The following is an 18,546-nucleotide window of genomic DNA, read 5'->3' as shown; positions in this document are numbered from 1 at the left end:
ATTATAAGACCATTAATCACTTAGTTGAATTGGATAATTCAGGCATTGAAGGTTCGAATAAGCCACGACATTTTGGTTGGCAAAAAGTTTTAATTGAGAGCTAATAAAAATTCATAAGCTAGCCTACCTTTCATAACTAATGGATTTCATTTCTTTCACAATAATTCCATAATTCACGACCTTACATTAATCTCAAATATAGCAAAGAAACAAATCATGAATACGTTAGTATGCTTTTAGGCACACGCTTAATTAATCAAATTATTGTGATTATGTATACGTTCGCATGACATAATTATAATTTTTAAAATTAAAACCACGGTACGCGTATTATTATTAATTGTGTATACGTACGCGTGACATGATTTTGACACACCAAAAAATAAAACGAATACACACGTGATTCGTTTCAAGATAATTTCATATTTGTGATAACCGAGTAATTAAAAGCCGTAAAAATGGAAATGTACATCAAGTTCTTGAAACATGTAAGATATCTAAATTAATCGAGCCAAGTATAAATTGCAAAGCGACCGTGCTAGAACCACGGAACTCGGGAGTACCTTACACCTTCTGGGTTAATAGAATTCCTTACCCGGTCTTCTGTGTTTCGCGGACCATAATTCAGAATTAAAACTTCCCTTGATTAGGGTTTAAACGAAATGGTGAGTTGGAACACCAAAATTAAATAATTGCAAGTGACGACTCTTTAAATAATAAAATCAATCATTTTTCAAATAATATCATTTTAATTGGAAAAACTCCTTTCTTTCCACAATCACCCGAAAAAAAGGAGGTGTGACAAGCTGTAGAGAGTGACCAGTTCTTCTGAAACTCTTTGACAGCTGCTTTTAATCTTCATTTGACATGGACCTGTCAGCCCGTCATACCCTACAATGGTCAGCCCGAAAAGTAGTCTCTCTGTGATGGTTTATATTTTGACTAGGTTTTAAATACTTGGGAAATGTGGCTATCTTTTAAACAGAAGCACGAAAAATGATTACAGGGGCAAATCGCCTTACATACTAGTATGCTCAACTCAAGGAGAAGCTAGTCCGATCGTGAGAAAGGCCCAAAAATTCGACCATGTATTCAAGTTGTAACAACAATCAAACACTGGACTAATGTGCTATTTTCGCAATTTCAGAGAGCCGAAACTTGTTATAAATAATATAAAAAGCAAGTATTTTTCGGACCAGAGCATCTTCAGCTGCCATGGCGACGGTACGAATGATAGGTGATGTACTACATCTGTTTTCCCCGTCAATTTGTCGTAATCAATATACTCTCCTTATCTAACTAGATTTCTTTTTTGAGCAGACATAGCCGTAAATTTTACTGGTGAGTCTGCCACATATTTCCAAGATGCAGTCAAGTTTTTGTTTTCTTTGTCTTAATTCTAAGAAACCCCCACAAATTCAGATAGCATGTTCAAAGGGATATACAATGGGAAGCAATATCATATGGGGGACATTCAAGCTGTGTTGAAGAGGGCGTGGAGCGCTGGAGTTGATCGCATAATTGTAAATCCTTCCCACTTTCTCTTTATTATTTATATGTCATTGTTTTGCATTTCAAAATTCATGTTATGATTATTGGTTGGATTTGTTTGAATATTGTTGCATAAAGAATGTGGAGTTTTTTCTACAATTCTTTTACCAAGTTTTGTTTTTTTGGATTGCTTCACTAATTGCACATAAAGTTTCACACTTCTAATTTAAAATTTGTCTAACAATTCTGATGTGTGAAAACCCAATTGATTCACCACTTAAAAGTGTACTAAAAGGAATATTTCATTGCAAAATCATGTTTCTTAGTTTAGTGCCACATGGAAAAGAGAAAATAGGAGGATGTTTAACTTAACACGTAATTTGTTGGTATTTATGTTGTCGACCCTTAGCATCCATTTTCCTTTTTGTTTTGTTACTTCAGTCATTGACTTTGCACTGATGTAGTTAGAGGAATATATCAGCAGTAATATTGTATACGGTCATAACCGATTTGAGTCAGTCGTACGGACTGATCGAGACGATAAGGTTTCGATCAAAGGATATCTGCATGACAAGCTCGGTCAAGGTCCGAAGTAAGAGCGGCGAGCTTCGAGCTCTAAGACCGATCAATGACAAGCTCAATATCATTATCGAGCTCATATCCAAATCGAACTACGAGGCAAAGCGGAGATTATCGAAGATGCATGGACCGACCAACACTCACCCCGAATACCGAGACCCCAAGTCAGAATCGAGCTCGGACCAAGGCCGAGGGTTCGATCCAACATCGAGCTCGCAGACTAGGGCCGTTGCAACCGCACTATGGGAGAGAATCTTGGCGGAAATCGAGGAAAAGACAATACATCATGGGCTCTCCACTACATATTTTTTATTATATATAAAGTAGGATCCCTCTACTATAAGAGGGACATGGATTGTAAGCAAGCAGGCGACACGGTAACAAAAGATCACTTCTCATATTGAAAGATATCCCCTTGTGCTTGTTTTACTTTATCTTATTCATTCTTTTTGCTCACTATTTTCATTCTCATAGTCAAGAATACACATATTTCTATTTCTCTACACGATTTATATCAAATTGTATCGTATATCCTTAGAACCATACACAAATCTAACGTTATCCGATTTTTCGGGTAAACAGTTTGGCGCCCACCATGGGGCTAAGGGTAATAGTGGTTGTTTGATACAAATCTGCAATACACACCAGTTTACAACTTCAGATCAACAATGGCAAACCCTCGATTGATGGCTATACCTATCGACCACGAAGCCGGCCTTCAAGATGAAACCAACGACTTGACACCCAGGGCCGGAAGGTGAATTAACGATGTCACCGAAGCTCGAGTCGAAGTACCGCCAGATGTCAATTCACAAGTGGCTCTTGAGGCGAACCAACGTTCCGAACCGGAAAAAAACATTCAGGGCGGTGCTCGATCCGTAGCTCGAGACACCCATAACGTGGAGGAGATCGGAGTCAGCTTACAGATGATCTTCGAGATGTTACAAGCCCAGCAAATAGCGATAGCTCAGTTGTAGAGCCAAACTCAGGAACGAAGCAGGCCGGAGCCCAATCCGCTTCGAGAAATCACCCACAGAACGGAACCAGCCATAATGAAGTCAAATGAGCCAGAATCGGGGACTACTCCTGAAATTACTAAATTGCTCGAGGAACTCACAAAACGAGTCGAAGCCAACGATAAAAAAGTAGAAACATATAATTCCAGGGTCGATCAGATCCCGGGAGCTCCACCAATGATAAAAGGGCTAGATTCGAAAAAATTCATTCAAAAGCCTTTTCCCTCGAGTGCAGCCCCAAAACCAATCCCCAAAAAATTCCGTATGCCCGAAATACCCAAATATAACGGAACGACCGACCCCAACGAGCACATCACTTCTTACACGTGTGCCATCAAAGGCAATGATTTGGAAGATGATGAGATCGAATCTGTATTATTGAAAAAATTAGGTAAAACCCTATCAAAGGGGGCAATGGTATGGTATCATAATTTACCATCTAACTCTATTGATTCTTTTGCTATGCTTGCAGATTGCTTCGTAAAAGCACATACCGGAGCCATAAAGGTCGAAACCAGAAAGTCGGACCTGTTCAAGGTAATACAAAAGGATAACGAGATGCTAAGGGAGTTCGTAGCTCGTTTTCAAATGGAACGAATAGATCTGCCACCAGTCACAGACGATTGGGCTATTCAAGCTTTCACTCAAGGTCTAAACGAGCGGAGCTCGATGGCTTTACGGCGGCTGAAGCAAAATCTGATCGAGTACCCAGCTATTACTTGGACCGATGTGCACAATCGATATCAATCCAAAATAAGAGTCGAAGATGACCAGTAGATTTCTAGGTCCGTTATGAAAAAGCAAAAGTCGACCAGAGATCGATACCAGCCATATAGCGGAAACGATACTACTGCTGAGTATCCGAGGCCTCTTTAAAATCAACCTCGTATACTAGGGGGCTTTATCATTGAACGCATCTGTGATGATTATCAAGTTCGGTGCAAAGGAAGTTACTTCGTTATTTCATGACAAACAGTGTCTCAACAGGAAACGTTGTAAGAGCCAAATGGTCAAAACGAACCATGCTTATGTAGTTGGCCCGAGCCCTGACGCAAAACATGAACCCATGTATAATGATTTGCAAAGAAAGCCCTCTTCTTTACCGATATTCTATGTTCAAGATTTATTATGCAAACAGGATCGAGTTCGAGCAAGCGCTCACCCGATCATTACGCCTACGGGCTACATTATTTCGAGTTCGAATCATTCACTCGACTATTAAGCCTACGGGCTACATTATTTCGAGTTAGAATCATTCACTCGACTACTAAAGCCTACGGGCTACTTTTATTTCGAGTTCGAGCAAGCACTCACTCGATCATTACGCCTACGGGCTACTTTATTTCGAGTTCGAATCATTCACTCGACTACTAAAGCCTACAAGCTACTTTTATTTCGAGTTCGAGCAAGCACTCACTCGATCATTACGCCTACAGGCTACTTTTATTTCGAGTTCGAGCAAGCACTCACTCGATCATTACGCTTACGGGCTACTTTATTTCGAGTTCGAATCATTCACTCGACTACTAAAGCCTACGGGCTATTTTTATTTCGAATTCGAGCAAGCACTCACTTGATCATTACGCCTACGGGCTACTTTATTTCGAGTTCGAATCATTCACTCAACTACTTTAGCCTACGGGCTACTTTTATTTCGAGTTCGAGCAAGCACTCACTCGATCATTACGCCTACGGGCTACATTATTTCGAGTTCGAATCATTCACTCGACTACTAAAGCCTACGGGCTACTTTTATTTCGAGTTCGAGCAAGCACTCACTCGATCATTACGCCTACGGGCTACTTTATTTCGAGTTCGAATCATTCACTCGACTACTAAAGCGTACGGGTCACTTTTATTTCGAGTTCGAGCAAGCACTCACTCGATCATTACGCCTACGGGCTACATTATTTCGAGTTCGAATCATTCACTCGACTACTAAGCATACGGGCTACTTTGATCATTACGCCTACGTGCTACTTTATTTCGAGTTCGAATCATTCACTAGACTACTAAAGCCTACGGGCTACTTTTATTTCGAATTCGAATCATTCACTCGACTACTAAGCCTACGGGCTACTTTGACTATTACGCCTACGGGCTACTTTATTTCGAGTTCGAATCATTCACTCGACTACTAAAGCCTACGGGCTACTTTTATTTCGAGTTCGAGCAAGCACTCACTCGATCATTACGCCTACAAGCTACTTTTATTTCGAGTTCGAGCAAGCACTCACTCGATCATTACGCCTACAGGCTACTTTTATTTCGAGTTCGAGCAAGCACTCACTCGATCATTACGCCTACGGGCTACATTGCATCGAGTTCGAATCATTCACTCTACTGCTAAGCCTACGAGCTACTTTTATTTCGAGTTTGAGCAAGCACTCACTCGACCACTAAGCCTACGGGCTACTTCGACCATTCCGCCTACGGGCTGCATTGCATCGAGTTCGAATCATTCACTCTATTACTAAGCCTGCGGGCTACTTTTAATTCGATTTCGAGCAAAACTACTCATTTTTTCGAATTAAAACGAACACTTGACTATTTAAGCTGAAGGATGTTCGAGCCCGATAAAGCGAAGGGGACTACCCACAAGGCCCGAAGGCAACAAAGATTTAAATTCAAACTATCTATTTAGTTTGAAAGGCTATTTTTCTTCAAAAAGAAGAAAGATTTATATTTACAATTTTTTTGTACAGAGGCGGCTACTCTTCCAAAAGGAAGTTCTTTATACAAAAACTGAAAGCGGTATCAAAAGAACGCAGCGATCGACCTAAGGCCCTAAATGACTCAATCTTCATCGGAGGCCGTATTCTCGGCATCGTCCTCGTCTTCAGACTCCCCCGAGTCATCGGAGTCCTCCTCAGGAAAGGCCAACCTCCGAGCTTTGTTCTCTTCCGCCCTGGCGACTTCGATCTCGGCCCCAACATCGAAGCTCTGAGCTCTGACCTCCTCGAGAGCCTCTCTCCGAGCCTGCCACTTTGCATGTTCGACCATGCTCGCAGCTTTGGCTTGATTAACCTCGGCATCGATCCTGAACTGAGCTACTTTGGCATCAGCTCTTTTGTTGGCCTCGACCACTTCAGATCTGGCCACTTCGAGTTCTTTGGCCAAATATGCTTTATCTAAACTGGCCAAATCCAACCGATGTTGAAGCTCTTTCATCTTTTCGATCAGCCTCAAAGCATTTTCTTTCGCAGATCGAAGTTAGGCATCTGACAGCTCCAACTGAGCTTCGACGACTTCCTTTTTCGAGGCAAGGTTATTCATATACTTTTTAAATTCTTCTGCCTCAGCCAGTAGTGCATCTACCTGTGAGTTAAGCCGTCCAATCTGCTCGATCCTCTGTCGAACCTGCAGAATCGGATAGTTAGTGGTTATCTCTTTTTCATCTTCACTATCATGGAACATTCGGAATACCTGCTCAGCCATCTCCTCATGCTCTTCCCGAGCCGCTATCTGCTCGAAGTTTTTCACTAAGAAGCTTGTACGAGTCACTCTTCTCAGAGAGGCTCCGAACCTCGGCGTCATGCTCCTCCCTGATTCGAATAAAGGCCTCGTGATGCAATACCGAAGCCTGCAAACAAAAGGAGAAACATTAGAATTACCTGCAACTCTATGTAAAAGAAGCGGCAAAAACGCCATCAGAGTTACTCGATTCAAAGCATGTTGGGCCTCGTTGAAGAGATAGGCGGGCCCCACCGCATTCATCACTGATTGATCTTCTTCGGTCACCAAGGACCGAAGGTAACTGGCAATCCCCATAGGGGAAGAAACAATTCGGGTATCGGTAGGAACGAAGAGCACTATCTTCCGCCTTCGGTCGGGATTGATACTCGGGGCCGGAAATCGGTCCACCAGTTTATGGAGCGATGAAAACGTCAGTACATATCTGATCGAGCTGTTGGAAAATCATATCGTTTCTCGCCACATCCTTTTCCGAGAAACGAGGGGACTATCTGTATACGGTCAAAACCGATTTGAGTCAGTCGTACGGACTGATCGAGACGATAAGGTTTCGATCAAAGGGTATCTGCATGACAAGCTCGGTCAAGGTCCGAAGTAAGGGCGGCGAGCTTCGAGCTCGAAGACCGATCAATGACAAGCTCGATATCATTATCGAGCCCATATCCAAATCGAACTACGAGGCAAAGCGGAGATTATCGAAGATGCATGGACCGACCAACACTCACCCCGAATACCGAGACCCCAAGTCAGAATCGAGCTCGGACCAAGGCCGAGGGTTCGATCCAACATCGAGCTCGCAGACTAGGGCCGTTGCAACCGCACTATGGGAGAGAATCTTGGCGAAAATCGAGAAAAAGACAATACATCATGAGCTCTCCACTACGTATTTTTTATTATATATAAAGTAAGATCCCTCTACTATAAGAGGGACATGGATTGTAAGCAAGCAGGCGACACAGTAACAAAAGATCACTTCTCATATTGAAAGATATCCCCTTGTGCTTGTTTTACTTTATCTTATTCATTCTTTTTGCTTACTATTTTCATTCTCATAGTCAAGAATACACATATTTCTATTTCTCTACACGATTTATATCAAATTGTATCGCATATCCTTAGAACCATACACAAATCTAACGTTATCCGATTTTTCGGGTAAACAAATATCTTTCGATTTAACTTTTTGTCCACATGATTAACACCAAGTCCTAATAAACCTAATTGTTGTTCATATAGAGATTTGAGTATTAAAGCATTTTCTCCAATGAGCTTATACTAGTACTAGAAATCTCTTTTTTCGATATTAGCGAGGAAGATTAATTACTGGACTTGTTCTACAACAACTATGTCTCAATCCCCAGCTAATTGGAGGATCATCTATATAAATCTTCATTAACCATGTTGCTCCATTTAGACCCGTATCAATCAAATATTTGAAGATATATGTTCTATAGCAATAGAGATTCTCTAAGTTTTTTATTGGCATACAAATCCCTAGCAAGACTAAAATATTCCTAGAAAACTAAACCTTAATCTCAATTAATTGGTATCACCTTTATGGGTCTTTTTCTTCCACTCGTGACATATTTTGTGCTAAGTTTGCATGGATTGCGGCATATTGTAGGTCCTTCGATATAATTACCTTCACGTGATTTTTGACCTATCTTATCCCTTTTTAACACCTTTGCACACCATGGTTTTACACTTACAGATTGGTGTGTCTGGAGGGCGAGACATGATCAAACTATCTGAAGTGACTCTGATTCATTTTATCCTCTATGTGTGCTACCTATACCTTTCTACGAAATGTGATCATTCTAATTTTGTCTAATCTTGCATCATCGCACATCCATACAACATTGACATTTTTGCAACACTCATCTTGTGGATATGTTGGATGTAGACAGAATGATAAAAAAACTATATTTCTTTCCTTTTAATTAATATCATGTTCTCTCTTTTATTATCTGGCATCAAATGGTAAGTTTGTTATTAGCTCCATCAAAGACGAGGAAAACAGAGTTTTGATGAAATAGGTACAGATTAGATGAAAATAGTAGAGATACTTCCATAAACTCTTGAATGAAGAGGGGGACATGAACATTGTAATGGGTGATTTTGAGCACTCCGAGAATCGTCGAGATTTTGGGTATTGTAGGCGCATAAAAGTTGAGGAGGTCGATGGGGCTATGCATAAGATGAGCAGGGGAAGAGCGATTGTGCCAACAAAATCTCGATGGAATTCTAGAAGAACGCGGGTAGGGCAGGCTTGGAGTGGGTCACTGAGTTGTTTAATGTCATTTTTAGGATGAAGAAGATGCCCGACGAATGGAGATGGAGTACGATAATTCCGTTGTACAAGAACAAGGGTGATATCCGAAATTGCAACAACTATAGGGGTGTCAGCTGCTAAGCCATACTATGATAGTTTGGGAGAGGGTGGTAGAAGTGAGAGCAATGAGGGGTGTGTCTATTTTTGAGAACCAGCTCAGATTCATGCCGGATCGTTCGACTACAGAAACTATTCACCTTGTAAGGAGATTGACCGAGCAATATAGGGAGAGGAAGAAGGACTTGTATATAGTGTTCATTGACCTAGAAAAAACATACAACCTAGTCTCAAGAGAGATTCTATTGAGATGTTTGGAGGCTAGAGGTATGTCTGTAGCCTACACTAGGGTGATTAAGGACATGTATGATGGAGCTAAAACTCGGGTAAGGACAGTGGGATGAGACTCGGAACACTTTCCGGTTGTGGTGGGGTTGAATCAGGGATCAACTCTTAGTCCGTTTTAATTTGCCTTGGCAACGGACGCACTAACGTGCCACATTCAAGGGAAGGCGCTATCAGGGGCGGATTTAGGGGGGCAGAAGGGCAGATTTGAACCCCCTTGACACAACCCAAAAGTGTAGCTTAGTGGTCAAGGGGGTTCAAAATCTTTGAAAGTTCATAGGTTCAATTCCCACTAGCTATAATTTTTTTTTTTCTTGAACCCCCTTCGCAGAGATCCTGCCTCTGCCACTGGGTGCCATGGTGTATGTTATTTGCAGATGACATAGTTATGATTGACGAGACGCGAGATAATGTTAATGAGAGACTAGAGGTTTGGAGACACACCTTAGAGTCTAAAGATTTTAAATTAAGCAGGACCAAGTAAGAATACTTGGAGTGCAAGTTCAAGCTTTCAACGACGTGACCCGGGAAGTAGACATGGACGTGAGGTTTGATATATAAGTCATCCCAAGAGAGGAAATTTCAAGTACCTTGGGTTAGTAATTCAAGGAAATTGATGAGGATTTTTCACATCCTATTAGAATGGGGTGGATGAAATGGAGGCTCGCGTCCGGTGTCTTGTGTGATAATAATGTGTCACTAAAACTTAAAGGTAAGTTCTACAGAATGGTGGTTAGACCAACTATGTTGTATGGGACAAAGTGTTGGCCAGTCAAGAATTTTCTAGATGATGAAAGTAGCTGAAATGAGGATGTTGAAATAGATGTGCAGGCATATCAGGTTAGATAAGATTAAGAATGAAGATATTTTGGAAAAGGTGGGAGTGGTCCCCTGTGGAGGACAAGATGCGGGAAGAGAGGCTAAGATGGTTCAGGCAAAGAAGCCCCAGTTAGGAAGTGTGAGATGCTGGCCTTGGTGGGTACGAGGAGAGGTAGAGGAAGGCCAAAGAAGTATTGGGGATAGGTGATAAGGTAGGACATGGCGCTGCTTTAGCTTACCGAGGACATGACTCTTGATAGGAGGGTATGGATGTCGAGAATTAGGGTAGAAGGTTAGTAGATAGTCGAGCATTTTTTCTCCGATACCAGTAGTATTAGCTTTCGTCTGGTATCTTTCTTAGTCTTAGATTGCTATTATTACCTGCTGTTTTCTTACTATCTTTCGCTTCGATTTCTTAGTATCTTATTGTTGTTACTGCTTCTTTTTATCTTTTCTTGAGTCAAGGGTCTATTGGAAACAACCTCTCTACCTTTCCAGGTAGGGGTAAAGTCTACATACACACACCCTCCCCAGACCGTGGGATTTCACTGGGTTTGTTTTTGTTGTTGCTGGAGAAATTTATTGAGAAAAATCTTTTATTTTATTGATTAAAGAAATGTTCCCTGCTCTAAGAGTATTTTTTCGCTTTAAATGTTTCTTCCAGGTAACTGGTGGCTCTCTTGAAGAATCAAAGGAAGCTCTTGCAATTGCGGAAACAGATGGTTGTCCATATGTCCCTTATTCAGCCAGTTTACTCTGCCTAGTGTTCTTTGTTTTCAGCGAGTTGGCTTCTCAAATATATGGGCACATTTGACCTTCAGAACTAACTCTTTTTGCAGCAAGACTTTTCTGTACTGTGGGTGTGCACCCTACAAGATGCAAAGTGGGTTTGACTCTTGATATTATCTAATGGCCTACGAAAAATACCTACCCGTTCATATATGTTGGATGCATTTGTCATTTTCTTCTTCTGTGCTCAATCAGGAATTTGAAGACAGTGGGGATCCAGAAAAGCATTTGCAGGATCTTCTGACATTGGCTAAAGAGGGAATAGAAAAAGGAAAAGTACGTTCAATTTCGCTATCTCTAAGGTTATGGATTCATTCAATTTACACCTTCTTAGTAAATGCTCTTTCAATTTAGCAAATTTTGGCAAGCTTTAAATATTATACTCTCTAATGTGTGAACTCTGAGCAGCTTAAGCTCCTGGTTAACTGGTCATGTTGTTAATTGCTCCAAACTTTTCAACAAGGATTTTCTCCGAAAATGGCATTAGTATAACCAAAATAATACTGAATCATTTGCACACTTTTAAGATGTGAAATTTTGATCAATTTAAGCTCATCCTTTAACTGATTTGAGGTTTTAGTAGCCTGCAAATCACAGAAGGAAAAGATTTTCCCCAAGAAGAGCTTCAAGAAATTAAAGAATTGGATAATCTCATAAGGGCCTAACACATTTGGAGATGAACTTTCTCTAACTTCCTAATATTGTGCTAGTGAAGAAGGTGATCAAATAGTGAAGGCTGTAAGTAGTTTTTTAGACAAAGATTTGCTTATAAGATGCACATTTGTATATGATCTGCATTCTGATAATATAGCTCGGTCGCTCATCATGTGATTCATTCCTTTTCCCTCGTGAAAATACACTTCTGAATGAATCTTTATATTTATTGGCTAGCAAGTTTGGAGCTATTTCAATTCTGACTTGTCTCCCTGGTGCCTAAAAGTTGAAATAAATAATGCTAGTATATTTTTATTTATTTACTTTGCTGACGACAAAATTCATTTCAAACAAGGTGGTTGCGATTGGCGAATGTGGGTTGGACTATGATAGACTTCACTTTTGTCCATCTGATATTCAAAAGAAGTATGTATCTGCTTCACATAACCCCCTATGAGTTCTTCCTTCATCCTTAATTGGCCCGCATTAACACACAACACTCACTCTCTCTCCCCCCCCTCCCTCCCTCACTCCCTCCCTCACACCCCCAAGCAAAACCAAGAGGCCCAATGCCCCCTGCCACCAAACCCTCTTTCTGGTGACATTTACTCATGTACCTTTTCTCCGGAGGAATTACTTCTTGTTCCTCCACTGGTAGTCTAGGTGCACCGGGATCTAGAGGGCACCTTTTGGTGACTATAGTTCTGTAGGCTTGCCTTGTTTCCACTTTACTGATGTGGTCTTGCTTTCTCTTTCAATGTTTTGAAATATAGGTACTTTGAGAAGCAGTTTGAGTTAGCATATAGAATGAAACTGCCAATGTTTCTTCACATGCGAGCAGCTGCTCAGGATTTTCGCGACATTCTTGAGCGAAATAAGGATCGGTAAAATTTTTGTACTTGTAGGAGATAGCACGGATTGGCTTGTTTCTAATTTTCACTGTGTAATCCCCATCAGTATGAGAATACTGGAAAGATCAAGTTAATTTTATCTAAGAACTTCTTACAGTATGTAGTGGTTAGATTTTTCATAGGCCAGCTTAAAAGTGGAAAGAATAAATAAAGTAATAAACCACATGATTTCACCACTATGTTTGACTCTTATATCTCACTGCTTTTGGGATGAAGCCATACCCTAATGCTAGAAGGCTCCTGCCTAAGCAAGTTCAGGAAAAAGCAGATGTAGACAGCCTTACCTTCCAAGTCAGAAAATTTTATGGGGCCAGCTTATGCCGAGATTTGCTATTGCAAGAATACTGATGTAACTTAAAAGGCTGTTTTTCTGACTATCTGTCTTATGGAATTGATGCAGTATCCTACTTTTGTTTAATTAAGTGACATTAGGCAACATTATCATGGTTAGTGTAACGCTTTGCATTCATAATTGCAGTTTTATATATGATGTTCTGATAAACCAGTTGTGTTGAACAGGTTTGTTGCTGGTGTTGCACACTCTTTCACTGGAAGTGCTGAAGATCGTGATAAACTTCTTTCATTTAGTAATGTTTTTATAGGTGAAATCTCCAGTCTATTATGTTCAATATTGTAATTTAGAAGCTGTCATGTTCATGTGTTTTCCATCAGGTATTTGAGATTGCTAGACTCTGATTTACTTATATCTGTTCATGTCTCTCTGTTTGAACTACTAATTAGGTGTAAATGGTTGCTCTCTCAAGACAGCTGAGAACCTTGAAGTCGTAAAGGGTATACCAGTTGAGCGAATGATGATTGAAACGGATTCACCATACTGTGATATCAAGAATTCACATGCTGGGATACATTTTGTGAAATCCTCATGGCCTTCAAAGAAAAAGGAGAGGCATGATCAAGAATGCCTTGTCAAAGGTCGCAATGAGCCTTGCTTAGTTCGGTAAGTGTCATAGCATTCTTCTTGCTTAGTGATATGATTTTTTTTCCATTTTGTCTTTATAGACATCATTTCAAACAGTGGTCATGAGATTGAAGCTGATTGAAAATATCCTTATTCCTTATATTATTCAATTGATTTTCTTTATAGGATACCAGTGTTTTGTACCCTTTCTTTCTCCATTAAATACATTTTTATATGTTAGCGAATAGCGATTACTTGCAATACTTTTTTTTTCATAGGAAAAAGTAACTTTAGAGTTGGCAAAGGATACAAACTTGGAGGAAACAGAGAAGCTAGAAGAACTATCATTGCTACACATACCCACTGAACTTCAAATTGGCAAGTGCCACTCTCCACCAAGAATAAAAAAAGAATAAAAGGAAAATAGAAAAAGAGAAAAAACCCAAAGATTGTCTTTGAAAATCTTAACCTTGTTTATTAAGTTATCTATTCATCCGGGATACTTTAGCTTTCTTGAAGTTTGTCTTTCTATTATGATCTGTACAACACGAACACTTCCAAAATTGTCTTGCCTGTTTTGAACTTTTTAGTGTTTCTCTATAATAAGTGGTTGTTTGCTTCAAGGACAAGGTGTGGTCGGGGGATTAAAAGTTGGGCGACCTTTTGTCCATATGGGATTAGTTAATCCCCTGTGTGTGTGTGTCCGTTGGGGGTTGTTTGGGGGGTGGGGGGTGGGATTGAGATAAAAATTAGGGTTAAAGGCTTATCCCCCTTTTACTTTGTTCTGTGTTCTTCTAATTCTCTCCGAATGCTTTTGAGTGGGGGTATCAAAGGAATTACTTATATAATTTCTTTCTGTTGTGGGATATTTACCCCTATTTTATGCCTTGGCAATGTAGTAGTGCTTCTAGCTGCATATGATTCTCCGTATCTCGAGTTTAATCTTGATTTATTGAATAATATCAGCTCCCTTCTTCCAGGCAAGTACTTGAAGTTGTTGCAGGCACTAAAGGCATCACTGACATAGACCAACTGGGCAAGACACTGTACCACAATACTTGCAGGTGATTATAACGTTTTCTCTTTGTCACATCTCTATACTCGTACTGCAAGAAAGTAGATGATCTTCTTATACAGAAAGATATGGGAAATGATGGTTCTTTTTCATTTCTGAAGGCAAAATGCCTTTCAGGGTATTCTCATTCTTCTTAATTTTTGGGGCCGAGAAATGCTTTCTTATAGTAGAATGTCAAAATTATGGTTCTTTTTAGCTGATTAAAACAAATTCTAAGGATTTATCACGCTAACCCAAACCCTTAGGCATCTCAGAAATTATTCATTCCTGCAGGGAGACAGCCTGGGAATTTTCTGCTAGTAGTTCCATGCCTATGCCATTTTTTTGGGGGGGCAAAATTATGTTTTTTCTGTCACTCGTGAAGATTTGAGTTCCTTCGCTTGACCATGAATTTCTTCAGGGTTTTCTTTCCTCATGATTTGGATTCGGCAGCAGAAGCCCTTCTTGCTAGTGGTACGGAAGCTATATGAAAGAGGTCATGAGTTCAAGAGAAAAGGCAGCACTCTGCTAGTCAGAGCGTTTATCCTGTCAAAGTATGAGAATTGTATGCTAGAAAACAAAGGGTGGAAAATACTTAAATTTATGTTTTTCTGTCACTCATATATTGTTTTTTGGTAATTTATTTTTCTCATTAATCACCAATGAAAGGCATTACAGTGCATTAGCTAAGCTTAAACGCAGCTTAGCCAAATCAGAAAGAGCAGTAAACAAAAAATTCCCTACTTCCTATACATCTTGCTATCTACGCTTCTAATTATTACATGTTTAAAAGTGAAGCTGCTGTAACCACCCTTTCACAATCCCTTCAGTTCTTTGGTTGCATACACATACAATCTCACGTGCTACACTTTCATAGCCCCGTGCAGTCCCTTCAAATACCCTGTTGTTTCTCTCCCTACACAAGGCATAAATAGCTTCTGTATATAGCATTTTTAGCCCTCTTGCCTGCTTTGATTTGCCTTTTGTTTGTTTGATGATCCACTGTATAAATTGCACCCAAGTGTTGAGTGTAGCAGGTTGGATCTGTAGCCATAAAAACAATCGCCCCCACTGTTGTTGTGCATATCCACACTCCACAAGAGATGGTCTCTGGTCTCATTCTCCACTCGATAAAACACACAGATGGGGTTAACATTGAGCCCCCACTTTAGCAATCTGTCCACAGTTAGCATCCTTCCATGATTGTGAATCCACATTGTAATTATGGCTTTTGGTCGAGCAGTGTTTTGGTACATCAGCCTTCTCCATTGTATCTTTGGATAAGGTGGTATCATTTGTAAGTAAATCTGCTTGATCACATTTTCCTACTCAGTTAAAGGTTTGCTCAGTTGTGTAATAATCTCCCTGGCTCCTAGAATTTTCCTTACCATCCAGCTTGCACTTTGTGGTATGCCCATGCTATCTACATTTTGCCCTTTGATGTAATACGTTTTTGGCTAAGATCCCAATATGTCTTTGCAATTGCTGCCTTATTCCATATCTGTAGGTTGTGTCGATTGAGTCCACATGCTGCTTTAGGTTGACATATCTTCTCCCAGGCAATTAATGCTTTCCTAGTGATCTCATTCCTCCCCGACCACATATAGCTTCTGCAATAAGCTTCTATTAGTTTTGTGACTTTAACTGGTAATGTGAAGATTTGTGACCAATATGATTGCATGCCAAAAATCACTGATTGCACCAGCTGAATTCTTCTGGCATATGACAGCTTTTTTGTAGTCCAAGATGTAATCTTAGACACTATTCTCCCAATAAGCGGCTGCCATTGCACCACAGTCAACTTCTTTGTGTCAAGTGGAACTCCTAGATATTTAAAAGGCAGTTTTCCTAGACTGTGGCCCAGCAGTTGTATTATTTCAGCCTTCTCCTTAGTGTTGATGCCTCCACAATACACTATACTCTTAGCCATATTAGCCTTCATCCCTGATGCTTCTGAGAAAGTTGCAAAACAAGCTTGCAGTTTTTGAATGGAGTTTTTGTCCCCTCTGGCAAATAACAACAGGTCATCAGCAAAACTCAGGTGAGTAATGCCCAGCTTCCCACATCTTGGGTGAAATTTATAACCTTTCTCTTCCTTCAGTCCATTAAGCAGCCTACTCAAGTATTCCATAGCAATAGCAAAGAGAAAAAGAGATATTGGATCCCCTTGCTTCAGGCTTCTAGCTGCATTAAAGGGTTCCATAGATTCCCCATTAAGCATAATAGAGTAATTAACTGTCTTGACGCAAGTCATTACCTATCCAATAAACTTTTTAGGGAATCCCAATCCTTCCATGATTTGTTATAAGTACACCCATTCCACAGAGTCTATGCTTTTTGTATGTCAACCTTTATCATACACCTGGGAGAAATGTGCTTCCTGTTGTAAGATTTGACTAGTTCATGAGCCAAAATTATGTTATCTGCTATCCTCCTCCTTGGACTGAATCCTGCCTGAGCCTCAGATATAATGCAATTCATCACTTTTTGTAATCTAACAGCCAGCACTTTAGAAATAAGCTTAGATAGAACAATGCAACATGCTATGGGCCTGTAGTCTTTCACTGTTGCTGGGTTAGGTATCTTTGGTACTAGGGTAAGAGTGGTTCAATTAATTGCCGTGTAGTCTCCCTGTGATGAAGAAGTCTTTAACTGCTTCACATACTTCCTGCTTCACTATATTCCATGACTTCTTGTAAACCACATCATTGAATCCATCTATTCCTGGTACTTTGTCATCTCCTATCGAGCATAACCCCTCATAAACCTCCTCATCTGTTACATTAGCATATAATGCTACTTGTTGTGAGTGTGTCAGACAGGGTGTAGTCTTCATGATTACTCTATTTACTGCTGGCAATTAGACACTAGTCGAGCCCATTAAAGACTTGTAGAAATCCAATATTTCTTTTTTGATATCTCCTATGTTCACTAGCTTCATTCCTTGCAGAGAGTTAATCTCCAGCATTTGCTTGGTCTGCTGCTTATCTTTCATCACAGCTGAGAAGTATTTATTATTTAAGTCCCCAAGCTTTATCCAGTTAGCTCTAGATTTTTGTTGCAAAGCACTTTCTTCAATCATAGACCACTTTTCAAGTTGTTGCAAGCATTCCCTCTCCTGTTCAGCTAGGCTATCTGAATAGCGATTGTGCATCCTCCCTTGTATGTCCTTTAAATATTCTTGAGTAATCTTCTCTGATATCCCTTTAAACTCCTCAGAGTTCAACTTTTTAAGATTTGCTTTAAGCTCCTTCATTTTAAGCCATACATTTTTCATTTTCTCTGTTGCTTTATTTCTAGCCCATCCAGCTTCCACTAATTGTTTGAATTGAGTGTGTTCTGCCCATATGTTGAAGAACCTGAATGGAACTTTTATGTTTCTCATGGTGGCTCTCATTTGAATGATCATAGGTGCATGATCACACATATCTGGCTCACCATATTCTGTACTCAAGTGTCCATAGCTGAGCATCCACTCATCATTAGCTAGTTCTTTTTTCAATCTGCTACATATTCTATCACTGCCCTGTTGTTTAGTTGACCAAGTGTAATAGTCTCCTTTCCATGGTATTTTACTTAGTGAGAGGTTGTGATAGCAATCTGCAAAATTCTTAATTTCCGTGAATGTTACTGGTACTCCATAAAGCCTATCTTGGGGATATAGAATTGCATTGAAATCCCCACATATTAACCATGGCTTGTTAATCCTAGATGCCAGAGTATTTAATTGGGTCCACAGAGTCTTCCTTTGTTCAATTGTATTAAAACCATAGACCACTATTACTAAGCAGTCCACTCCATTTTGTTTCCCAATGATATGGCAATGTATACATTGTGCTTGGCTTGCCAATTTCTTGATGCTATATACCCTACTGTCCCACATAACCCAAATTCTCTCATTACTTGGATCACTCTAGTTGTTGATCATACGCCATGTAGGAGCAATTTTTCCAGCAATACATTGTGCATTATTCTCTTTAATTTTAATTTCCACCATCTGCTATTTTTATGTGATTTTCTATGAGGTACTGTTTGATCTCCTTCTGTTTGTACCTCTTATTTATTTCCCTCACATTCCAAATCAACCAAGTCATTGAGTGATGTTTAGTCCTCCTCTTGTATCAGGAGGCATTACATTACCCACTTGCTTCTCATTCATATGAATA

The 18,546-nt window shown here is 40.0% G+C and overlaps 3 protein-coding genes across 7 annotated transcripts; 1 reads left to right on the top strand and 2 right to left on the bottom strand.

Annotated features, from left to right (window-relative positions):
- The first annotated feature begins 1,051 nt into the window (after positions 1–1,051).
- On the top strand, positions 1,052–15,092 carry LOC107785803 (uncharacterized). 5 transcript variants are annotated; one of them, XM_075248110.1, is made up of 12 exons: positions 1,053–1,237; positions 1,321–1,341; positions 1,423–1,523; positions 10,718–10,775; positions 10,893–10,936; positions 11,038–11,118; positions 11,852–11,922; positions 12,270–12,380; positions 12,927–13,009; positions 13,149–13,365; positions 14,293–14,390; positions 14,675–14,812. In XM_075248110.1, exons 1-11 carry the CDS (start codon positions 1,216–1,218, stop codon positions 14,351–14,353), a joined length of 870 nt encoding a protein of 289 aa, XP_075104211.1. In that variant the 5' UTR covers positions 1,053–1,215; the 3' UTR covers positions 14,354–14,390; positions 14,675–14,812. The 5 variants fall into 5 exon arrangements, with proteins under 5 accessions (XP_075104209.1, XP_075104211.1, XP_075104210.1 ...); XM_075248109.1 differs by having other exon boundaries at positions 1,055–1,237; positions 14,802–15,092; XM_075248105.1 differs by having other exon boundaries at positions 1,056–1,237; positions 14,307–14,390; positions 14,675–15,092.
- Positions 15,093–16,708: 1,616 nt separating this feature from the next.
- LOC142178199 (uncharacterized) lies at positions 16,709–17,216 on the bottom strand. The gene is made up of 2 exons (XM_075247525.1): positions 17,000–17,216; positions 16,709–16,887 (listed from the first exon to the last, which is right to left on the bottom strand). Exons 1-2 carry the CDS (start codon positions 17,214–17,216, stop codon positions 16,709–16,711), a joined length of 396 nt encoding a protein of 131 aa, XP_075103626.1.
- Positions 17,217–17,240: 24 nt separating this feature from the next.
- On the bottom strand, positions 17,241–18,263 carry LOC142178198 (uncharacterized). The gene has a single exon (XM_075247524.1). It carries the CDS (start codon positions 18,261–18,263, stop codon positions 17,241–17,243), a length of 1,023 nt encoding a protein of 340 aa, XP_075103625.1.
- Positions 18,264–18,546: the final 283 nt, after the last annotated feature.

The sequence above is a fragment of the Nicotiana tabacum genome, chromosome 24, assembly GCF_000715075.1.
Source record: "Nicotiana tabacum cultivar K326 chromosome 24, ASM71507v2, whole genome shotgun sequence".
Lineage (NCBI taxonomy): Eukaryota > Viridiplantae > Streptophyta > Magnoliopsida > Solanales > Solanaceae > Nicotiana > Nicotiana tabacum.
This window is presented reverse-complemented; position numbering and strand designations above follow the sequence as displayed.